Here is a 26,009-nt window from a genome sequence, read left to right as displayed (position 1 = left end):
GCAAAAGGTACTACAAACTAGTGATAAGTTTTCACACTAGCAGAGAACTATGTTGTGAAAAAGACTGCTGACATGCATCTTTAACAGCAGATTTTATGCAAAAATGCAGAAATTATCTCCCACATTTTAGCTGTCCTCGTCAAATTAGTCTAAGGCATTTAGATGCTAAAATGCTGTTGCAATTAAAAAAACCAAAATAAAAGCCAATCTAATCAACATTTCAAATTACTTATTCCAGTTGCTTCCGAAAAGACAAAATAGCAAAACTGATCAAACCTTACTAAGCTAGAAAACTTTAGGCAATCTGATTGCAGGCATAGTAAGTCCTGACCCATATACAAACACATGACTATGTACTAAAAAGATTTTTGTTATACTTAAATGGTTTAGGATATAATGGAATTTCAAAATTTGTACATACTATATACCCACAGGAATACGTAACGTATCAGAAAAAAAATGGACGATGCAACGGCCGAGTAACAGCTTGCTAGGCAGAGAGATGCGAATTTTATTGGTATGGTCTGCAGTGGGCTTGACTGAGCCTTAGCCCTGGTCCACAATCCTTGGAAATGAAAAATCCATAGGCATTCCATTATCTGTATTGTCTGTATTATGGAGGGGGAGGGAAGGAAGTTTCCTTGTACTGAAAACCCATATGACTACAAATTAAGCTTGCTATAATAAATATTGCATGTATTCAACTTTTCTCATTGGTTGAGCACCTTTATCAGAGAAACACCTGACAAGAATTCATCTACACAAACAGGGTAAAAGTATCTTCATGTTTACCAGCTGAGGGTTTTCATCTGACAAATTTCCATCTTAGTATCACCTGAGAATTTATCTTAAACACACTTCAAATTACTTTTTTTTTTTTTTTCTACATTTTGTTTCAATTCATATAAAGAGAGGTACGTGGATAAAAACATTTCAGGCATGAGATCTAATTTTCAGATCTAAGAAAGAGCCTCTTACAAAGCCATTAAAACAGAGACAGTTTCACACATAAGATGCTGAGAATAAAATGATTCATAATGCACTACAAAGTTACAGTTCAATTACTCCTATTAAAAATTACAGGAGTCCTATGCAAAACTTACCAAGGTCATCTTTAATTTATCAGTGACAGATGAATTATAGCTTTGTATCTTCTCTTTAACTTCTTCTTTACTGAGATAAACATGAGGTTCTCTCTCCTTCTGAACATCCTTCAACAACAACAGACAGCAGTTTTAGAAAACAAAATAAAAAACAATTCTTTTATGACTTTGGATATGAGCATTCTTAGTCCAAACAGTAATTATTCCACAGAGGCTCAACATACAGCAATTAGCTGTACAGCAATAGAAAGGATTAACAAGCTAGGCATGTCAAACAGAATACTTGAACTGAATGGAGACGGTTAAATCAACACACCCAAAGACACTTGTGTCCTTTTTTTGCCAACTGTTTTCATTCTAATATTTGTCAGCAGTATGTAAAACAGCTCAGCTCATTTTATGACTGTATTTGCTCATGTCAGCGCTATGCAATATTGTTAAGAACACAGTTGCAATTTTTATGCAGTATTACCAAAGGCACAAATATGAAAATAGCAGCACATACTAACAAGTAACACCAGCAATCCCTGCGTGTGCCAACAACATAAGAGCATCCCCACATTCCAACGTGACAGACAGCATGTTATGCACAGGGTCACTGACTACTACGTGAACCACCACAATTAACTCTCGAGCTATACAACATTAGACCAAAATCATGTTTTTTCCATGGGGAAGACCGTATTAGATTTTTCAACTGCTGCTTTTACACGCTTGCTACAGATTTTACATACAACAGTAAAACCAGTCCTTGGAGTTGGATTTTACCCAAACAAACATTTGTTCCCAATCCATATTCCTGCAGCAAACTAGCGTTATAAATACACTCCGGTTTCTACCACTAGCACAAATGCCATATATAGTATGAAAGAGTTTCAGCTCTCAGCTTTAACGATTTAAGACTTCACTTTACAAAGGGAGAAGCTTTGAAGACGCTTGCAGCTTTCAGGGTACCTCTGAACACAGGAATACACATTCACTGTATGGACAAACTGCCAAGTCATAATGTTCCAATCTGCCCTCACAAGCACATCCCAGTGGATCTTATCCTAAGAAAGGATGTTCACTGGGCTGTCCTGTATCACAGTCTTTTGGACACCACTCAGCACACACCTTTGCAGGCACTTCAGTTTGCCAGAAACGACCCCAAAAGTGAGCACATCTGGTGTGGAACTGTAAGCTTCCATTTGCCAGAAAGAATCTGCAGAAATTTTTCTGTCTCCTAATTTAAAACTAGCTAGTTTTAGCTCTTTTGGGCTTAGTTTTGCTTTTCCTATATGGTATTTTACTAAATGACATGCTGGAGCAGACTTTTTTCCCATAGCTATAAAAAGAAAGGTGTGGTCTGAATATAGGACTGGAAGCCAGAAACCTTGAATTCTGATCTGGCTCAGATACTAATTTCCTGCATAATACAGAGAACGTACCTTTATTTCACAGATCAGGAAACTGAGGCAAAAAAGAAAACCAGCCAAATACAGCTCTCCTATTAGCTCCTTAAGTACAACTCTAAGATTGTTGTTAGATTGGCCCTTGCCAGACTCCACCTAGTCTATTACAAAATACCAAATTACCAAATGTTTTCAGAATCCAAGTCTCCATTCTTGCTACAGAAATTAAGCTTTCTTGCCCTTCTATTATTCATCTTCCCCCTCCCTCAAACTGCCATCATAATGACAGCTACAGCTTCATCTAAACTTCTCACTTCACCTCCCCAGAGGCTCTTACAGCTTTGTAGTGGTCTATTCGGGGGAAATGAATAGTTATAAAACAAAGCAGGCAAAGTAGTAATTTTTTTCTCTGAAATCCAAGTAAATGTTATTGCTGTTTTCATGCTTAAAACAAGTATCAAAAGCAATGACCTGTCATCAGAGTCTGGAAATATGGTCACTCTTAAATGTTGACTTCAAATAACCTTGTGGGTGTAGGCTGAGACAACCTTAGCAGTGGATACTGATGGGACAGGGAACAATCTGCAGTCCTCTGGCCATAAAGAGGCCATAAATGCTCTGACTGAGCATTTGCCATCTATATGGCTGATTTCAAGAACACAAGCTTCAACTTGGAATGTTCCTAGTGTGTGTAGCTGCAGACAAGCCCCTTCGCATGGATACCAGCCAAGACGAGCACATCGTGGAGTTCATACCTCTCCAGTCTGCTAACACTATTGATATTGAACTTCCAATGATGGACACCTCAGTTTTAATATTTATCATTATTCCATTGCTGATTTTTCAAGGAGGTACCTCTCATCTACCCTGTTGGAGCTGATTGTCACCTTGATTACTGAAGTCATCCACAGCATCTATTATAATCAAGAGAAAACACTAGCCAGAAAAGAGGAAAACACTCACCACCTTTCTTAGGTGATTGGGTTCTTTCAAATCTCAACCTTTGCTTAAAAAAAAAAAAACCAAAAAAACCAAAAAAAACACCCCACAAAAAAAAACCACTCACAACAAAAACCACCCACACAACCCACCAAAACACTTTGCATTAACTTCCGTGCATCTCAAGAGATTTAATTTCACAAGAAGGACCATTAATAACTGTAGAAAATGAAAAGAACCTATTGCCTTTAATGGCATAGGGTAAGTTCACAAGTCTGACAGCTAGGAAAAAACCCGTCTGTATTATTAATTAAAAGAAAAAAAGAGAAAAAGCTTGGTAAACAAATTAGTAAGGATAAACAGACAGCAAGTAACTTTCTCCTATTTTCATACAGGAGAGTTTTCATATACATTTCTGTTTTCCCAAGAAGTCACATTTTTCTAGCAAAGTGATAGAAATTTGGTTTAGAAAGACACAACCCCATGAGATCACTCTAGTCCTGCAAACTGTCAGGGAACCAGGCACGATGAGTGAAACCCAAGCACGATGTCTAAGCAAGCCGATTTCCAGTAAGACTCGCTTCGGTGACGCTTTGCAGTCAGGTCTGTAACATGTATTGGAGAATACAGCGCCAAACATTAAAAAGGCTCTTGATAGAGCCACATGTGTTTGCAAGAGCAGGATCACAGGTGCTGGAACTGGTGTGAACGATGGAAGAGAAAGGGGGGGCTGCATGTGCTGGTGATGAGCTAGAGGTAGCAACTCCATCGCGCTGGTGGTGAGGGGAACAGGGAATCAACTGATGTTCAGAGTAATGCCAGTCTTAGGCAAGGCTCTGCTACAGAGCTGCGGGTCACTGGGCATCACCAGGGGAGTCATCATTCCCTCACTGAGTTAGACATGATTCCCTGCTTAAACATACCACTGGAATTTCCGCCTTCTTGCATCAGCACTAGAGGCCAGGCAATTTTGGCAAAGTTTACTTCAGCACACAGAAAATGTAGAGCCCTGTTTATGCAAAAGCTGCGATAACCTCCATCTCTAACGTACTGCCAACAAATGTAGCTATTTTCTAAATTTATTTTCTAAACACCCAAAGCCTGTGCCACAGCTAATTTTAACAGCATATAGATTATGCAAAACTATAAACTGAATAGAAAAAAAAGCACTACTGGGATTAAAACATTAAAGAGGAGACCCAAAACTATTCAAGAAAAATGCTATACACAATAGACAGAAACACTGTTTACTTCAATCATCATTTTCACTCCAGACACCATCCTCGGTCATCAAGACCCCAAGACAGTGAACTGTGGAAGATATCTGTCACAGTAAAGGAAATATGACTCAAGGAAACCTAAGCTCAAGATCTTAATGAATGAATCCAGAGATACTCTCCTGCTCCTAAACAAAAGCTCAAAACACTCCAACTGCACACGCATCAGGACATGTTACTTCAACCAAAAAACAAAAAAATCCTCGCTGGCTAGACACCAGTGCCTATAGAAAATCACATTGCTGTCACACAGACTACAGAGACAGTAAATCCCACATGACTGCTGTCAGGAGTAAGCCAAGGAAGGAACACCTCACTGAGTTTATTATGAACAAGAAAGCCCCAGCCCACTATGATTCACTGCTCCCAGCAAGTATCATTAAGTAGCACAACAGATTTGAGGCACTTGTGTATTTTAATTTTCCTAATTACACTTAACCAACATGCAAAGAGAAGCTGACAAGATGGTATACAGTTTTTTCCCTCAGCTCTCCTGGAGCCAAACTGCACTCAGTATACAGTGGCACTTAACTTTTGCCATACAGCTTTGTCTAGCCACAACTTAAGTTAAAATAATTAAGTCTTCTTTGAGCAGCATACTTAGGTGGGTGGAGGAAGACTTGGCAAACTCATTTCCCACAATTCTCTTACTTTCTTCTCTACTTGTCACCTCATAACAGGACCCACTAAAAGGAAAAAGTCCTCTGCTAACTCTGCTTAGGTCCAGCAGATCAAATTCCACGTTGTTATCTCTGTAGGTAAATTTATTACCTGTAGAAGACCTTGACTCATCCAATACAACAGCAAAGTAACAGTAATAATTAACACATCCCTACAGTGCTTTACAATATGCTTGTATCATGTTGCCCTGAAATGGCCACCAACTAGCTGAAGCCACACCTGCTCAGGGTGGGACTACTGGGAAAGCAAATTAACTTCAACCTCAACTGTTTTAAACAAAGGAGCAAGGCCATTTCAGAGATGAAATTTAGACGTCACAGCCAAGTCTGTCTATCATTGGTTCTTGTGACAGTTCTGCCTGGTCTGGTGAGAGGAGAAGCCAGACTATGTCACCTGGTGGCTCACCCAGCCCAAGACAAAAGCCACTTTTTCCACCGTGGCCCTCCCGCGCCCCCCAGGCATGCTCTGCAACCCCTGGCACAGCTCCTCAGAGCCAGGGCATGGCTGAAGTGCGAGGGGCGAAAACGCTCCAGCCAGCCAATTCATCCCTAGGCCGATTCAGATGCAGCTGATTCATCTCCAGTTCCCTACAAAAACACCCAGCGTGCACGCCTCACACAATTTGTACGCTAGGAATTGTGGAACTGTCTGTCTTCAAAAGCTAGGCCTGGTGATGAGTTTCCTAACCACAGATCCTTGCATATATCACAGCAGCAGGGTGAAGTATAAACGCAGTCAGCAGAGCAGTTCGCTCTGTGTCTTCTTCTGTCAGCCAAGAACTAGATACTGCTGGTCTTAACAATGGCACTTCTGGGTCCTAGTGTTCAAATAAGGAATTTTCTCTATAAAACAATGCACAAACATTTCAATATTATTTTTCTTTATTAAAAAAAAAAAAAAATCAAACCTGAGTTAGGTGTGACTCCTCCATCACTTCACCAAATTACATTGTCTGTAATGGCTGCCATGTCATCACCCCTTCCCCTTCCAGCCCAGTTTAGTGTGTTTCCTCATCAGAACTCCTGGTGTCCTTCCATTCCCTGCTTCTCATGTTATCTGCTACTTCCTCAGCCCAGCACAGATGTGAATGATAAAAACTAATCTCAAGAAGACAGTTGAATGCTTCAGAGTCCATACAGATGATGTCTCTAGGTCCAAAACATTACTTCTAATCTGAGCTATTAATTTCTATGAAAATCATGCTGTCCTTCCTAACACTTGCAGCACACACCATTGGCAGCCATTCCACAGAATCACTAAGGTTGGAAAGGACCTTCAAGATCATCAAGTCCAACGATTAATCCAGCGCTACCGTGTCCCCTAAACCATGTCCTAAAGTGCCACATCCACACGTTTTTTGAACACTTCCAGAGATGGTGACTCCACCACCTCCCTGGGCAGTCTGTTCCAATGCTTGACCATCCTCTCGGTGAAAAAATTTTTCCTAATATCCAATCTAAACCTCCCCTGAACTATTATTTGTACTAAACCCATTCCTCAGGTCAACCAAAGCAGCATTTTATTCTCAAATGAAATTCCTAAGCAACAGCTGCCAGCAAGCGGGAAATGAGGCAAGTGCTTTCATTTCCCCAAGGGGAATAGCTGGTCTTTCATTAGAGCTCATGATGCAATGCCTCTTCACAGTTGAGCTTCCTCTCAACAAAAAGGGCATAAAATGTTTTTCTTTTCTTTATCGCCTCCACCCCCATGCACATCTCATTTATTGTATCACAGATGTTTAGAGAAGCAGAACTCTATTTTTAACATTTAAGCCCAGTGCAAAGCTCCTCAGACGCTAGTTCAGCATGAATCCTCAAGGAACACAACTAAAACTGCACCGATTACAATTAAAATGAACTGCACATCGAGTTGTGGTCCCCAAAAAGAAGAATCACATCACATCTTGGACTTTTATGAAGTCCAAGTCCCATGGTTACTGCCAAACCCTAGTCCTGCATGCAGTAAGAAAATGCTAACCTCACCAGCTAGGAAGCTGCTGTGGGATTAGTCTGAGAAAAAGTTCCACAAAGAAAGAAAACACCAAAACACTGAAAGCCCATTTCCTCAGGATCTTTGCCTTGAGACAGATGCATGGCTTCCCCAAACTGCTGCTATAGGTTTTTATTTATGAGGGGATACAAGAAGGTCTCTCTCCTCTATCTAATCTCCTATTTTCACAAAACTCCTGGGAACTAGCATCTCTGAGGAATGGGGAACCAAGCTCCTCTTAACACTTTGACTTGGCAGACAAAGGAAAATACGATGGTTGAAAGGTTAATCTAACCCAGGAAACTATTAAAGTATTTTCCTAAGAAATCTAAACCAAAGACCTGTGGGAGCTCAAGCCAAATTTTAAGCCATGCCAGTCCCTATCCCCTGCCCTCACATTTCATATTATTCCCACACTTACAGTGACCCTTCAGTCAGATGAATGAAGATGCCCTGATCTTGCTGTAAATTTTAACCAGGAATAATTTTTGAAGTGAACCACTGAGGCTTTGACAAATGAGAAATGCAGCCTAATCTACGTTAAAAAAGAAAAAAAGTTGTTTAATCATAAAATTTAGTCTTGTTTAGTCGTAAAACTAATGCATCCTACTTACATCATGTTTGCATTAAAGGATTTAACTAACAGTGCCATCATACAACAAAAAAATCCTAGTAGAGAATACAAGAAGGAAAACAGGGAAAGGAATTTCTGATGTCAGTTCAGTTGTTGCTACTTCCACAAGCAAGTACACTCTCCTTCCTACAGCCTGCCAGCATTCCCATGGGAAAGAAAGAAATTGAAACCTTGCCATTAAATTATTTGGAAACAAACATCTTGCTTCTCCCTCATCCTAACACTGACAACAGAGCAACTTTGCCACTAACAGCATTGTCGCCTTCCATCCCAGGGCAAGCCCGCACTCAGAAGACGTGCTCTTCCTTCATTTGAAAGCCTGAGAATCACCAGGTAGAGCTACTGGTCCTGTCCATCCACAAACCATCAGTCAGAGACACCAGGAGCCAGAAAGGTATGGAGAAGACCAAATGGGGGCAGGGGACAAGTATTAGCATCCAAGCAGCTCCAAGCACTGCACCTTTTCACATAGTTGCACCTTGAAATGCTGCATCTCCTGAATGGCGTGAAGTTGCCCTCTGGGTCAGGGAAGGGAGTTTTCTGACAGGGTGGATGTGGGCAGAATAACATCTATATCCTCTTTAGTACCTTTTGCTTTCTGCACTCAGTGTGATCCAGTTCCCACCCCTGTCAGCAGCACACAGGGCAAGAAAGAAGTCTCTTTTTTAGAAAAAGACTCTTTTTCTATTTAAGGTCAGCCAAACCCGCTTAATTATCCTGACAGTCAGAGCGAGTTCAAGAACAGTCTGCACCATGCCCTCCTGAGATAGCAAGAGAAGCGGTATCCTCCCAGGTCAAGTATATGGTGCATCCAGCCTGGTACTCTGCCTCCAACAGCAGCAGAAATAAAGGCTATTTCAAGCAACCATGTGAGCCTTTTCTGCAGCCTCTCCGCTGGCATCCGCAAGTGTTGTAGCAGGAATTTAGAGGGCACCTCCCTTCTGAGCCTGTTTAGTGTCCATTTATGGACCTGGTGTCCATGCATGCACATATACCCTTTCTGAACCTGCCAATACTGCCCGTCTCTACACCTCCTGTGACAGCAAGCTCCAGAAATTCATGAATGAAGTGCAAAGAAGTACTGCCATCTCCTTTAAGCTGATCTTCTATTAAGATAGAGGATAACTTCCATTAAATATGACACGTCTGCCATTTGCAGATGACACCAAGTTGGGTGGGAGTGTTGATCTGTTGGAGAGTAGGAGGGCTCTGCAGAGGGATCTGGACAGGCTGGATCGATGGGCCGAGGTCAACTCTGAGGTTTAATAAGGCCAAGTGCCGGGTCCTGCACTTCGGCCACAACAACCCCATGCAACGCTACAGGCTTGGGGAGGAGTGGCTGGAGAGCTGCCTGGCAGAAAAAAACCTGGGGGTGCTGGTTGACAGCCGGCTGAACATGAGCCAGCAGTGCACCCAGGTGGTCAAGAAGGCCAACAGCGTCCTGGCCTGTATCAGGAATAGTGTGGCCAGCAGGAGTAGGGAAGTGATCATCTCACTTGTACTCACTCAAGGTGAGGCCACATCTCGAATACTGTGTTTGGTTTTGGGCCCCTCACTACAGGAAGGATGTCGAGGTGCTGGAGCGCGTCCAGAGAAGGGCAACGAAGCTGGTGAGGGGTCTGGAGCACAAGTCTTATGAGGAATGGCTGAGGGAACTGGGCTTGTTCAGTCTGGAGAAAAGAAGGCTGAGGGGAGACCTTATCACTCCCTAGAACTACCTGAAAGGAGGTTGTAGCCAGGTGGGTGTTAGTCTCTTCTCCTAAGTAACAAGCAATAGGACAAGTGGAAATGGCCTCAAGTTGCACCAGGGGAGGTTTAGATTGGATATTAGGAAAAATTTCTTCACTGAAAGGCTTGTCAAGCACTGGAACAGGCTGCTCAGGGAGGTGGTGGAGTCACCATCCCTGGAGGTATTTAAAAGACGTGTAGATGTGGTGCTTAGGGTTTAGTAGTGGTTTGGTAGTGTCAGATTTACAGTTGGACTTAACCTTAAAGGTCTTTTCCGAGCTAAATGATTCTATCATACTATGAAATATATTGAGTGCCCCTTAACTCTAATATAGCAAGAGCTGGTGAACCTGATTTTCACATTACAGCTTACACATCACCTTTGTGATTTTGTAAATCATGATCACACACCTCTTTTTTTCTTCTCCAAAGTGAGGCGCACCGGACTCCTTAGTCTTTCCTGAGGCTCCATCCTCTCAATCATTTCAGAAAAGGGCAACTAACTGCAGTAATAGAGCTGCATGCAGAATTCATGACATAGGTATATCAAAGCTTAGGCAATCTTTGTTTTATTAGGTTGTACACTACAGGGGTTGTACACTACAGGTCTGTGAAAAATCTTCACCTAAGATACCCATGATGCAACATGGTCTCTCTTCCAGGGCACTTCCAGAGTGGTTAAAGAAATCCCCATGCAACTACCCCAGCTTATAATTTTAGCATCATTTTACAAGGTACAGGCATTCCAGTTAGTAAATAAATACTTGTAACTTTCAGACTATTTTCAGTTTTTCTGAAGTACTACCACACTGTATGGCTTGGCATGCTAACGACAGCACTGAATGCAAAGGGTAAAGTGAAGCATTACGGCTCCTGTCTGACCTCTCTGATGCAAACACTCATATGTTTATGTGGTGAATATTTTTAAGCAGCAGAGAAACAAACCAAGAACTCCAACTTCCCTTTATTCCCTTTAACAAACTATTTTCCTCCAAACAGAAGCAATATAAACACAGGTGATGTTCAGGCATTGTGAAAGGAAGGCTAGAAAGAGCGAGCTATTCACTGGTGACATTAACATCGCTACTTAAGTTTCGTTTAAGTTTATCATGACCTCACCTCTGAAAACCCCTAGTTACAAACCCTGTCATACCCTATATGGCTGTACTTCAACTACTGGCACATAACCCAGTTTTAAAAAGCCAATCATCTGTTTAAAGTGAAAACCAACTGTACAAAGAATAGTATCTGCAGCTTGGCATTAGATCCTGTCCCCAAAGACACATCAGGTTTTATGCAGATTTGTACTTCCCCCCCCCCTTATATTATGACATATTTTAAACACACTACATTACATGATTTAAGTAACATTTCACAGCCGTTTCAATTCCGCAAATTTCAGTAAAACTAGATGTAAGAAACATGTAAATAACCTCCTTCAGGTCTCCTCTACAGAAAGTGTGTGAGTTTTGACTGCTGGCTATTTAAACAGATAAGGGGTTTAATGAAGTAAAATGGATTACCAGCCTTTTTGTGACCTGTACAACAAAATCTAGCCACTTCCTAGACAGTTAGGAAATAAGCTTATACAAGACATTATATAGAGAACTAATTAGTATATCTTGAAAAGAAAGTTAAGTATGGTCTGGAACTTGAGCTATGAGTTAGTAATCAGACAATTAAGTAATATTAGGACCCTGGGTCATTACTCCACAGTATTTACATGTGGCCCTGCAATGCAAGAATCCAACACGCTCCGTCAAATGGAAGTCAGGAAGAGGTTGTTTGCCATGACACCCCCCCAGGTCTTCAAATGCAGCTATCTACATTTGACATTAAAATTGGTACCGGAAGCCAGCCAGCCGCTCCTGGGAAGCACAGCGTGGCAAGAGCAAGCCCCGTGCCAGGCCAAGGAGCGCAGTCTTCTCCCCGTGGTTACCGCCGGCACTTCTCAAGTCTGAGGCAAGCTCAGTCACGAGTTTGGATGGGCCTTGTCTCAGCAGAAGCCGGGTGATGTGCCGGCTTTTGCCATGTGCGTCAAACACCATTTTATCTTTAGAGCAACATTCCCTTCCTGGGTTTGGCTGGGTAGTTCAAAGATTGTGTCATCAAATTATTTTTTAAGCTTTCTGACAAAGCCTGCCGGTATCAAGAAAAGCCAACAACTTCCTAACCAGGCCCAGCTTCAGGACAGAAATGGTCAGCCCGCACATGGTCACAGTCCCACCAACCAAGTAATTTTTGTTTGGATTTGTTCTACTTGAAAGAAAAAAACAAACCTCTTAAAAATTGCACAGTAACAGTTCTCGTCTAGGAAACATCATGTAACACGCTGGCTCTTCAGCTGCAGAGCAACCCTGACAGTTCTTCCCTTATCACAGACACTGCAATGAAGACAATACCGTTCAAAAAGATGCATGGTCTTCTCAAGCAAACACTGGTCATGGGTGGGGTGGGGGGAAGTCCCTTTTTTGAGGAACACAGAGTTCCCTAAAAAATTCAAAAAGTTACTGTCTCTCGGTTAACCCGGCGCTGATCTCATATTTGAAACTTTTCTGAAGGGAAAAAGCCCTCCTCTATCACACATGCATCTCAAAACCCCACAAAAATTAGGAAGTACAACTACCTGTTTTTCAAATAAAATCTGCATTTTAAAGGCCTTAAAAGCCCATAACAATAATCAGGGGGGCCTGGGGGAAGTTAAAAGTTGTAAGCAATAACCGTTATCTTTAGTAACGTACACATGCTCTAAGTCAAAGAAGCTGAAGTATCTTCTTAGTATGTTGAACATGATCATGATAAGTCATATGCATTTACAGTCAACTTATGTAACTGCTGCTTTATATACATGCACATCAAACGGTAGGAGCTAGAAACTAACTCCATCTAAACCCTAATAGTTTTCAGTGACTGCAGCTCTCCTTCAACAGAGCAAGCTAGGTTTTCATGAAATAAACCCATAGGAAATATTTTTACGCCAACACTACCTCTCTCACTGCACTTTGTGTAATTAACATGCTACGCAGCTTCCACAGAAATATTTAAAAAAGGAACCGGTCTCTTCACAGAGGCGTCCAAACTAGGTATTTCACATAGTGCAGACAAAAGGAGGCACCCCTGCAGCCTTGCCTGCATGAAGGATTTCTTTCTCCTTTTACACTCCAGAAAAATTTACATCACCTGGCACATTTCATTAAGAGGTAATACTGTAATGCCTGCACCCGCCTTTATATTAGCATGTTTTATTAAAAATAGGGTAGCATCCAAAAGACATTTCTGAAGCAGCATACTACAATCATTACCTACCACTGCCAGATCTGATTTGGCAAAAATTCAGTTCAGTATTTCGGGGGGGGGGGGGGAAAGGGGGGGGGGGAAGGGGGGGGGGGAGGGTGCCAAAGTAGGTGACCATCTGACCATCTCAGTACCACCACCAGGTACTACTATAGCGTAAATTTACATTGACCTTAACAATAGGATTTTACCTCTCTCTCATATCCCCAGCCTTAAGATGTCAAATGCTGAAAAATCCACACCAGAACCCTTCGGTCAGTTATCTATCTTAAGGCTGCAGCAAACAGGAACTTTTTGGTTCTTTCCCCACCTTGGTTCAATATGATTGGAGTTCCAGTCTGAACTTACCAAAGCTTCAGAGCTCAGATCTGACTGCCACTCCAGTAAGAAAGAAAATAAAGAAAGAAGAAAAGGCTTGAACCAGTCCTGGATCCAACTTCACTGCAACTCGCAGGTTTAAGTTATTCTTCTCATCTTGCAGATGATGAATGCAGCTTCTTCTTAGCTGAGAAGAAGCTGTCAAAGACAGGAGTGGGCCCCTGGACCTTAGACCATGCCCTAGTGACCTCAGGCTCACACTGGTAAGGAGATACTTGATCCTCAGATCGCTGCACTGGGAGGAAACTGAGCAACTGATTCAGCAAGATTATGCCTTGAATAAACTCATCATCGTGATAACGATAAACTGCTTTCTGAGGGGTTTTAATCCCTTGTTTTTCTAACACCCTGTTTTTATTACTCACACATACGTTTAAACAGAATACCAAGCACTTCAGCCGCAAGCAGAGCGGGACTGACAAGAGGACGACTTTCTTCAAAACTCCTATGTTCTCTAAAGAGAAAGACAAAACAAGCTACTACCATTACGAAAATGGGAAACGGCCACCAACTTACCCGAGACAACCCTTTTTGCAAAAATACACTTGCTGCCTAGTTTCAGTATGAATTTGTTTTCCAGAATACACACACACACATTTATTTCTCACAAATGAATCCAGCTGCCTCAAATTATAGATATCCAAGCTGGGACAATTTATAAGATGACTGCTTTTAGCTGTATGCCTGCTTCTCTGCTAGATGCTACTGCTGCCTCAGAAACCAGTGCCAGCTGTCACAGTCCTCCTCCAGTAACAGACCCACTACCAGGCTGCAGATGACTTCTACAAATCCAGGAGGCTCCCTTCTTAATTAGGATGAACACAGTATTTTCTCTTTTTACAGGTGAAAAAGAACCTGCTAAACAAATTGAAAACAAAAGAATCAGCAACATGTGTTTTTTCTTTTATTTTTACAGGTGAAAAAAAAAAAAAGGCCACAGATTATGTAAACAACCATTAAACAAGTCTGCAGCATAACAGAACTACCATGCAATGAACGCTTTACCACACAGGTCCCAACTTACCCAAACGCTGTGCTAAGCCTGGTGCCATGTATCAGCAGACAGTTCACACCACTAACATCTCCAGTGGCAAGGTGAGCACACCCCTCCCTCCCGATCAGCTCACAACTTCTGTCTCAGGGCAGACAATTCTATAGTAGTCAGTCACTTCAGAATTACAGGGCAATTTTTACAATCTGACTTTTTTTTTTTTAATGACATCAATAGAAGAGTGGGGTGATACCAGTACTGTTCAGATCAACGCTGGCAGGACACAGTGGAGAGAGGAGAACGGAGTAGGAGGTCACAACAGGGAGACTTTCAAGGGAGGTGTGCACAGAAGATTTTAGAACACGCTTAATGAATATCCCACTGGAAAAGCTGGATAAACAAACTTTTCTTCTGAGGAAAGGTCAGGAGAACAGCAATTAGGCTGGACTGGAGAAAAGGGTTTGCTTGCTTATGGCCTGATGCTATGGCCTGACTCCAAACACAAGTTATTTTGCCATGCTGGAGAATGACCACCAGGAAACCAGAGAAGGGGGAAAAAGATTACATGCTTTGTTCTTAAGCAGCAGACAGGAGAATGTGTTGATTTTACAACAAAAAGTTCAAAAGTTGTTTTTTTTTTCTTTCCAAACAGCTATTTCCCTGCTTTTATGGGCAGGATGTTACAGGCACAAGGAAACGCCACTGCTACTCCACCTTTCCTTACGCCCAGCTTCTGCTTCAGGAAATGTAATTATGAAGCTCATGAAGACATGAGATCTGTTAGAGCTGATACACATTTCAGGTGGAAGGAGAAGAGCACCTACTAGAATTTTTCATAAAAACCCACCGTTGTTAATGTTAAAGAGAATGGGGAGAATTGGTACCCACCACACCCTCTGAAAAAACACTCTCGGAAGACAGGACACATTAAAAAGGACATGTCACCTTACGGACAAGCATGGGATAAGCTGAACACAGTAGAATCAAAGTTTCCTCAAATAAACAACAAATTCTGCAAAGCAAAACCACAAATTAATTGCCTTTTAATCAAAGCCCCTTAAATACTTTTGTTAATGTTTCCTGTACTTTAACAGAAAATACTAAGAATCTTGATGGTTAATCCATGGTTGTAGGGGGCAAAATAAAGGAAGCAACCTAATATCAACTCCATTTTGACAGAGGATCAAAATGAAAGTTAAAAAAAAAAAAAACCCACAAGAAAACCACAAAAAAACCCAAAACAAACAAACAAACAAACAAAAACACCAAAACTGTCACCCACATGGAAACAGCATTTAGCTATGCCTATAAACCTAAACTCATTAGGTTACTAAATTATACCACTAGCTTACCTTATTAGAAGTTATCAAATCTCAGGAGCCATCCTGAGCTCACAAATATACACATGCACACCTAAAACTATACAGTCAAGTGGAATCTCTTCAAGAGCTGGAAAAAATAACAACATACCTGGAACTTCTGACAAACACGAAAGTATTAGTCCAGTCCAGTATTAGTGAACAGACCAGTCAGTTCATATCCACTCTTCCATTGAGCCTATCTAACATAAGTCAACTAACAAGAACTCTCTAACAGCAGACTTGCCATGTGTGAAGGACCTCAGCTTTAGACACCTCAACCAAACCTGTAATGAATTAAAAAGGTTTTTTTTTCTTCTGTTCCAAACCTGTACAGGCAATTTAGCCAGAACACTAAAATTCAACCAAATTTCTAAGAGTAGCTCCTGATGACAAAAACTCTTCAAATTACATGAACCTATGATGTTTATTAAAAAACACTCTTCTGTAATACCTAGCTGCGTGGCGTAGGGAAGGGGGAAGAGGAACACACTGTTGTTTCCCACACAGTATCCTGGCCAGGCAATACCGTATTATAATGCAAGGCACAAGGAGCAGACTTGCAAACTGCAGACCGAACAGTGCAGAGAAGGTATTCAGTTTTCTGTTTTTTAAAAGGCATCCATTTAGCATCCAAACAGTCATTTCCGTCTCACCGGCTTGCATTATGAATGCCAAGAGTTACAGTAACGTAGTAAAAAGTGTCACCTTTGCATATGAACTACAAAGCATCCCTGAGCCTAAAAGAATTCTCTCAAGATGGCAGAGCCTTGTCCTTGATTATTAGGACCATTCATTAGAAAGTCATAACGAACTCAATAGAGTTATTAATGCAGTCATTTATTAGGGTAATTCGTTAGTAAATCTTAATGAAATCAGTGTAGTTACTTCTGTAGGCTCTATAAACACACCAAGGTGACATACACCAGTACCCATGTGTGTGCACACACAGGAAAGATATGTTTTTAGAAAAAATAACATGGCAACATCAAAGTGTGGAAACACAGGGACTTAAAGGGAGCTTACTATATGCTTTTAATCAAGTGGTTTTTATGATGCGAAATGGGAAGAAGCCAGCCACAGCTGGCTGTGTTATTATTAAAAAAAAAAAAAAATCAGAAAAAAGAACAGAGGCAATTTAAACAAGCAAACTACAAAGGATGCAAGTGATCCTAAGAAAAGATAATGCTGTGGGGTGTACAACTTGAGATGTTACCACACCTCCCAGTTTTGCTGCAGTAAGCTGCATTTTGTTTGTAATTTCTCAACCTAGTACATCTTACTAATTTACGTTATTGGAAAATTAACAAGATCCCCAAACATCTTACAGGCTTAAACCAGAGTAGGAAATACCACATTTCTAGGAAGTCGTAAGATGCTTAGTCCTATCCTAAGGAAAGGCACTGATCACGACCAGCAACATCTTGATGTTATGGGTAACATAAGGAGAGCGCATTCTCCCCTCTTCGTACTCCTAAGCTGTTTTACATGGCCACATAATTATACTAGAAATGAAGTACACCTGCCTCCAGCCACCCTCCCACACGGACACGGGGCATTTCAGGTCGTACAGCCCATACACAGGACAGCAGAGGAGCCTGTTCTTGGGCTTCTCAAAACACGCACTGCACCCGACAGAGGGGCAGGCATGGCGCAGACCCTGCACCACCGTCCCCCCCTACCACCAGAGTCCCAGCTCCGTGCCCCAAGCCACAAAGGGTGAAGCTGGGCAAGAAAGATTTACGTTTTCCAACAGAATTAACCCTACTGAGTGCCCGTTACAGAGCTGCAGTCCGTTCCTGCTCGGCACATCTCGGGACTCCATCAGCCACCGCTATTTGTTTTCCCTGCCCACGCAGGACACCTGCCCTCAACCTGATTTCAAAATACTTTGAAGGGAATTCACGTGCGTGTAAACAGGCAGGCATGGTACCATCAAGGAGCTGCGCTCTTCGTTAGTTCAGACGACGCCAATAAAATGGGTAACAATAATTTTCACTGCAGAAGTAGATTCCTTTATACATTAGCAATACACGATAGGTAGGTGACCGACTGACTGCTACAACTGGTGACACGCTCGGAGCTGGCGGGTGGACAGAGGTTCCCTGCCAGCAGGTGCTGGAGTACTAGCCCTTTGCGGCAAATTCCCAAGAACCGGGGGCATCAAACATGCTCCTGCGTATTAGGGCTGCTTGTAACCTGCGTTCCCACCCACCCCCAAATCTTGTCACTAACTACTGGTTAAGAGAATAATTTGCCAGCACAACTGGAGATTCCTGGGAATGTTTTGCAAATCGGCTGTAACCAGTAGGCTTAGCAAACCCTTTCTATTACTTTACACATAACAAGAAAACATTATTTCTGCACCCATACTCTCAGCATTCTTGCGTTTCAGTTTACAGTAAGTCCCATGTATCTGTTTAACAGGACATTCTGAAATATCAAGTTATGAGGAATTCTGGCAATAGGATACTAGATTTTCACATTAACTTTTCTAACATTACGAGATCTTCCAGATCAGCCTGCTTTGGTTCAGAAAGATTACTCCCACTGAGAGGGCTACCGCCGCCTTCCACCACAACAGCTGTTAGCAAAACGTGATCTCTGTCTGCATCCAAAACCTCACTAATATTTGCTGCCTTGATTCAAGCTGTTTAAGTGACTGTGTGTTGCTGGTAGCTCTGGAGTAGAAACAGCACTGCACAAACCCAGTAGAGTAAGATTAAAAACTAAGAATTAACATAAGAAAGAAGAGCCAGAAGAGCACAGCAATCCTGATTTGCATTTATAAATAACAGAACACAGCTCTCCCCACACCTAGACAGACTCAGAGACTCGCAACATCCAGCTTGCTTATTAGAAACAAGAACCATCAAAATGCTGCCAAGGGACACCTGGCCCCTTCAGAGGCCTCTCAGTTACTATCTCTGCAGCTGGAGAATGGGGACAGTCAGTATTTTTCACTCCTGCACTCAAAGCAGGAATGAAGAGACAGTGCAGATGTTGATGTTAATACACATGTAGTTTTAAGGAGATGAGGTTTAACCTAGGAGTCTTTGTGTGCCTTGGAAGTAAAGTGCTGAGCAAGCTTTACTACAGACTTGAACATGACCACTAAGTAACAGGTCTGAGTACATTTCATCAAAAATAAAGCCATGGAAAGGTATTAAAAATGCTTTCAGGAGACAAATACGGCACACATCCAAGTGTCAAATCTGCAACAATAATTTGCAAACAGGTCATTTAAAAAGAACACAAACCATCACCTCTATGGCACTCAAGCTTGTATTGACTGAAATTGTGGCAGACGGCAACAACCATTTTTTAACTGATCACAACTTCGACAAATGTTAAAAAAGCCTGAGCCAACGTTCACAATATTACATAACAAGACGACATTTTTCCCCTCTCAAAACTTCAGCCAAAACCGCTCCTTTGCAGTGGAGGGAGAAGCTGCAGGGAAATTATGAGTTTGTCCACAATAGAAATTCATCTGAGTGTCTCTGGAGCAGCTGCGGTTGCGAAGGGAGACCTGTGGAGTCCAGGAGGATGACAGGGAACCAGCGGGGAAAGGTAGCGCAGGCACAGCAAGTCAGGACCATGTGCTGAAGGAGATGTGTTTAGCCGTGTTTCAGAATTGTTGCTCAATTCAAGGACCACCTACTGTTTAAATAAACGCATTCATCTTTTTAACCAGCATCATTATACTTGCTCTCATCAACAACCGATTAAAGCCTTAGAACAAACTAAATAATTTATGGTTTATCATCAGTATATTTTTCACCACATTCCACATTGCAAGTGTGTAGGGAAAATAGTGCTAAGAAAATATTTTTTAGGTGTTCTGTGGCAATATTTTCATCAAACAACTGTAACTGTGAAGCTGGGTCTGCAAGAGTCCTTGCTGCAGAAGCTGGAAGGAACCTAATGAAGGAGACAGGAACAGCAGAAGGAACCTCTCAAGTGAATTTGGCTTGGCAGGAACAGGTTCCACCCCTGCCCTGAAAAGGAGTTTTAAGTACCAAAATATCCACAGATGATTGCTAATGGCAGGTTCTCTCCATTTAGGGGAGTTGACTTGAGACCTGATAGTAATTAGGATTTGCTGGCTCATGAACATTCACATCTGCACGCGAAGCAAGCACGTGCAGGATCTGTGCGTCCTCTGCGCTGTGAGGTACCCGCAGAAGTCTGTCGCAGCTGTAGGTCTAACCAGATCAGAAGACGTATCTTACTACGCAGAGGAGGGAGCAAAGAGGGGGATAGGATGGGACACAAGACACTGATGTGGATCAAAACACCTGAACAGTTTCATTCCCATGCCTCATGATGCAGTGAGACAGGAGGAGCTAATTCCATCAGATAAACCTAAATGCCATATTTGAGAAATTCTACTGCACCCAAGATGCCTGCACAGGGCAGGCAGATGTACCAGAGGGTTAGCAGGATGCCTGCAACCCATCAAGTGGCAACAGGGGTCTGAGCAGGATACACTTCCCACAGTACCCAGAAATGACACTAGATACCTTTGGTTTAAGCAACTGAGTCCCAACCTATATGGTGACCTGGTGGCGAGATGAATTGGTCTCAGCTCCGCTGCCAGCATTGCCAGTGAGACACTGGCATTCACGCACCTGCATGTAGGCATTTTAGTCCAGAGCTGAATCCCACCCCAGTAACACCAGCAAGAGGCGGACTCAAAAAACACAGAAAGACAGGGTGATTTTTGCAAGTAACAGTTAATCAGTAGAATTCCATGTCACAGGACACTGGGGATGCTACCAGTTTGCAACCAGATAGCTCACAGAAGAAAATAACCTAGATTGCCAATCCTGAGAGGCTAGAATAATGTTCTGGCAAAACACCGCTGTGTATTTGTCCTGTTCCTCTGCTCTTCCCCTGGCACCTACCATTAGCAACTGCCATATGGGATACTGGTCTAGCCAGGTCTTGTTTTTGACTTCATACAGGTATTACACATTCCTTATGTTTCAGCATCCACTATGGAATGGGACTATCACCACTGTAGGAGAAAGAAACAAACAGCAGGTCCCAAACCGAGGACGGGCTAACCGAGGTCACTGCCAGACGAGACCTGCACAGAGCCTGAGGTGAACAGCTAGCGATCACCCAGTTCAACCCTAACACAAAACGGACTTCTCAAAGCCAGAAACACGAGTAGTGGTGCACTTGCAGATGGGAAGAAGCTGTTGTTAATATGTTATTATTGGAAGGCACGTTCACAAACATTTGTGAAATATCATAGGGGGGGAAAAAAAAATCCATGTTGAAATGATTAATTCTTCTTTTAAAGCAAGCTTTGAGTACTGTGCAAGAAATTTATGGCCTTCTGCCACATATTCCACAATAAGGAGAAGGGGAAAGACTCATCAAGATTAGCACCATATATTCTGTGTACTGGATGAGGCAAAGAGTCTGTGGGAGGGATGCTGGCAAGCAATAATGTAATTAAAAATTGTAACCTAATCCAGAGAGACAAGGAGGAGAAATAACGTTGGCTTTTCCAAACTAGAGACAACTTGACTTAGTTATCTAGTGTTTTTAAAAACAAACAAATACACACTTTAATGTGGTCATTTATAAAATAACTATTTTATTACCTAGAAAGCACAATCCAGAATTAGAATACCATGGAGCTAGGATTTGTCAAAAAACTGTGAAGACTGTGATGAGACTTTACACTTAAGGACAACGAGATGTCTTCAGATGAAAACAGTTACACTTAAGTTCACATGACTAAGCTCTGGCATACATATGAATGCATATATATATATGTGTGTGTGTATGTGTATAATGTCATACCTCAGAAAGAATTCTGCTAAACAACTATTTATTTTTAAAAGATTTATGATAAACTAGAAGACATGGGAGTGGGGCTTGAATGAAAAAATAACCACGAGAACAGCTGAAACTGCAAAAAGTGATCCATTTTCTCACTTCCCTCCTTTATTAAAATAGACTGCAGCATACATAACTTTTAAACAGACTTTTTTCAAGAGCTCTTCTCTTGGGGGAAGAGTTTATTTAGCTTTTTGCACAAATTGCCTTTAAAAGATTTTCTTGGTTTACTATAGATGTTTTATTTAGTTACTACTTAGATTATTGCTTCCAAAGAAAGTTATTTTCATTGGTTTCTTCTCATTACTAACGCTCTCCTCTGTTCCTTCTCAGCACTGTGTTAGTGCATTGTCCAGCCACCAAAGAAGATGGGAGTTACCTCAAGTTTAGCAAGACTCCAACATTCTTCCCTCACCTGTTTGAGTAGCATGACCAATTTTCAAGCACAAGTCTTGACGTCAGTGTTCTACTGTTAAAAACAACAGCTTATTTCAGAGCTCTATTTGAAGCCCACAGAGAAAGCAGTAGTACAAGTTTTCTTTTGCCCTGTCTGGTCAACCCACCACACATACAGAAGACATTTTAGAGAGTAACTGTTCAGAGGTCTCTGTTGAAGAAAAAAAAAATAATCTGCCAAAGAGAGGGCTGCTCTCACAAAGAAAGCCTGGCACTGCAAATAACAGGACAAGCTTTGGAGAAGCCAGCTCTTGTTTCAACCCAAGAGGGAGATATGAAATTGTTACAGCTGGCTTTCATTTTGACAGGTCAAGAGAGATCTGCAAATCCTACATGCTTACAGCACATGAAAATTAATCTATCTGGCCAGGGCAAAAATAAAAGCAAGAATTAGCCCCTCTGTTTTCAACCTTCAAGGAGGACAGAAACTCGGTATTTCCCAAGATCTGTCTTTCAATTGCAGCAAGCATTAACAGCCTTCTATAAAGGAAAAAAAAAACGGGGGGAAAAAAAAAAGGCACCATTTCTGCCTGACTACAGGCAGAGAAAGTAACAAAGAGAAATGTGGGAAGTTAAGCTCATAACATATATGACCTTATCCAAGTAGGGATACCAAATAAAGAGTGAGCTAAAAGGAAAAAAAAAAAAAAAAATTGAACTACCATCCATCTTGCTGCAGAGAATATTAAAGCCAAAAGCCCAAACACTTAAAGGATAATAAGGCAGATATGAGCAGATAGGGTATCTGGTCAAGAGTTCAAGACCGCATTCAAATTTCATGGGGTAATCAGATACTGTGTGGAAGCCAACAGAACAGGATGCCCTTCCTGAGCAAATGAAAAATTATCGGCTGGCAACTACACAGGATAGCTTCTGCGTTCCTGGGTATTCGGGAGAACCAAAACCCTGTTTGCAAGGTAACCTTCAGGCAATTCCTCAAACACAGCCTTGCAGGTAATCAGCACGGTTAATCCCCTTCTTGCAAGACGGACCTTTCCCTAACTGAAAGGAACACTAATGAGAGAAGTGAATGCAGATCCCACAACATACATTGCACATGTTAAAAATACACAGAGAGTCTGTAAAAACCCACTCGCACACTTGTTTACATTTCCCTAACCTGGCTAATACAGCAGGGTGGTACTGGTAGAAGCGAAGCACTATGTCTAGCCACACAGAAAAAGGAAACCGAAGGTCCTATGGCCTTTCCCTTGGAGCTGCAAAACAAAAAAGCTTCCCAAAACCAAGCCAACCTTCCTTTGTTCACTTTCACACTTTCTCCAGAAATTTGCATTGATAAGGAAGCAGGGGTGGGGTGGGGAAGTTGTTTGAAAGTACTATTTAATAAAAATCCACCTCAGAATCCCACCACCATCTGTTGCGATTTATAGCAGAGATGTATTTTAAAACCATACAACCCCCTGAGGCATGCTGCTTCTCGCACGGCCCCTCTTGTACAATTCAGAGAATTCTGCCTTGAGTAGCAGGAACACATAGCTACATCCCAGGGAATTAGATAAAACGGACGATATATGTCTTCCCATGCCTTCTAAAGTCAGTGAGTGTGTCTCAGCATTTTGGAAGTTCTACCGCCCCGATTTTGCTAGCCCAGAAAACCCTTGGGCTGAGGCATGCGTGGGGAGATGGTGGAACATTAACTTTTCCTGACTCTGGTGAAGCAAAAAGGAGGCTATGCATCAGGATAGCTCTGCTGCCAGCAGGTCAGAAGGGCAATGTATGCCACCTGGAGACAGGGTAAACTGAAAAAGCACTGCAAGTAATGGCAGCTACAGAAAGAGATGGACGGGGAATGTCCAACACCTCTTCTCTCCCACAGCAGGAAGGGTAGTGGAAGTCTCTTTGACAGCTTCCCTGCAAGAGAGGCTTCTCCTGCTGCATGTTTTTACCAGCTGAGCTCTGAAGGACATCTCATAGCCACCCACAGAGCAATCAGCTCTGCATTCACTTCCTTGGAGCAGACCCAGGGAAGCCGGGAAGCCCAAGTGTAGGTGTCTCAACCTATGATGTGGCTGCACTGATGCAGTAAGGGAGCGAAGGCTCCTGCAAATTCATCTGATTGAAAAAAAAGACAGTGGTCTCCTACACAGAGCTTCTGAAAGACACAGACTCCATGAATGTAAATTAGCTGGTTGTCCCAAAGGAGAGTAGCTTAGAAAGAAAGTGCAGATCATCAAATGACCTATCCCACAGGGATCAAGACAAACGTCAGTATTCGGGGAAAGGAAGCAGCTACAGAGAGTAAACACTCAGGGCAGCAAGTACCTGCATGGAGAGCAGGTAAGTAGTTGTTATCTGTCAAGGGAAAGGAGTGGCTGTAGGAGGTACCAGAGATCAAAGATTCAGTAAGTAAAGCAGGGAGGACATTAAAGGGCTGAGCTGCAGACGCCCACCCAACCCAGACTGAGTCAGTACAACAGCACGGAAAAGACCAGGGCGAGCTCAAGCCCATGCCCTGGTGGAAAAGGGAGTCCTGCTGCACCCAAGACACATGTGAGCAGAAATCCATCACGGAGCAAAATAACAGCCAAGGTAGGGCTGCAGGAGAGGAATGAAGAAAAGATACAAGCTACTAGTGTGAGTGGAAGACAACACACAGTCACTGCTCCGACATCACAAGCATTTCCCAGCACCACAGGCGCCTCAGCATCAGGGTGCTCTTTGGATATGGCAATGGTCCACCATGTCAAACAAAACTGCCTGCTAGCAAGGTCACACCACCACAGCCTCCACGCCCAGGGAAGAAACACTTCAAAGAAGCAGTTGGGAAGCCATTTATATTGTATCCCATACAAATGCTCAGTGGTCCAGAACATACAGATACTTCTCATCAACTCAGGTTAAGTATTTGCTATAGAACACCAGGGAAGGGAGCGCTACACTTCTAACTTGGAGCTCTCCAGAAGCCAACCCCCTCCCAGAGAAAGCTCTGCCTTTGCTTGCAGCTTACCCTGCTGTCTGATTTAGCATAACAAATATGCTTTGCTTTGATCTCCCTGCAGCAGCTGCTGTCTTCCTGGCCTTCCTGGGCCGCTCTGGGCATGGAAGAAGGTAAGCTATAGTAGCCTGGCCTGCAAAAACATCACTTCAATTCTCCTCTCTTTGAAGATACTATTCACACCGCATAACAAGCAAAAAAGAAAATGGAGATAAAGAAGAGCTGACTGCAACTAGTCAACAGACTGGTAAGTCAAGTAGTATAGTTTGCTCAGTCATACAGTAGACTAAGCGAAAACTGGAGGCAAGTATAGCTTGGTGACCTAGGGGTACCAGAAAGAACAGCAAAGTTGGTTGCCACTAACTAATGAAGATGGAGATGAGTCTGTCTCTCCTCACTGTGAAAGCCAAGGAAGAAAAAAAGCAGCACTTCACTTTTCTATAGTTGAAAAGCTAACGGGATTTAAAGTGCATGTTAAAGGGAATGGAAAGACCATTCTTTTCTACAGAGGTACACTTTAATTCACCCAATGTCCTCAAATACCTGGAGGCAGCCATCATGTATGGTTCTAGCATGCACATACTGCACCTACTAAGTGTCTCAGAGGAAGCTGCTGGGTGTCACTAACTTCAAATTAAAGCATGACAAGTCAAAAGCAAAGTTGTTCCTATCACTACATGTGAAACAAGCTTCTAAGAAAGCATTGCTGCCAAGTCCATTTTGTTTAAAAGTACCTGTCACAACAGCTAAGCCATTTTATTTTAGGAAGTGTTTAAAAAAGAATAAGCCAGATGTAGTGCTAAATTTGAGGCTTACAGACCTCAAGTGCTTCTTCCAAATTACCTTTCATTTCAATATCACATTCAACAGGTCAGAATATGGAAAGGCTTTTCTGAACTTCAAGGTAGAAGCCTTATTTTCACAGGTGTCAAGTGCTTGGAGTTGTCATCAAATTCCTTCTGAGGCCACACGACA

The 26,009-nt window shown here is 42.3% G+C and overlaps 1 protein-coding gene across 1 annotated transcript in view; it reads right to left on the bottom strand.

Moving 5' to 3' along the window:
* RASSF3 (Ras association domain family member 3) overlaps positions 1–26,009 on the bottom strand; it is a 53,746-nt gene that overhangs the window by 3,330 nt on the left and 24,407 nt on the right. Inside the window, exon 2 of the mRNA XM_082009912.1 lies at positions 1,104–1,211. Within this exon, the coding sequence (XP_081866038.1) occupies positions 1,104–1,211 (108 nt within the window). The remainder of the gene's footprint in view (positions 1–1,103; positions 1,212–26,009) is intronic.

The sequence above is a fragment of the Phaethon aethereus genome (assembly GCF_964289735.1).
Source record: "Phaethon aethereus genome assembly, chromosome: 1".
Classification (NCBI taxonomy): domain Eukaryota; kingdom Metazoa; phylum Chordata; class Aves; order Phaethontiformes; family Phaethontidae; genus Phaethon; species Phaethon aethereus.
Note: the sequence above shows the minus strand (reverse complement) of the source record. Positions and strands in the feature narration are given on the sequence as shown.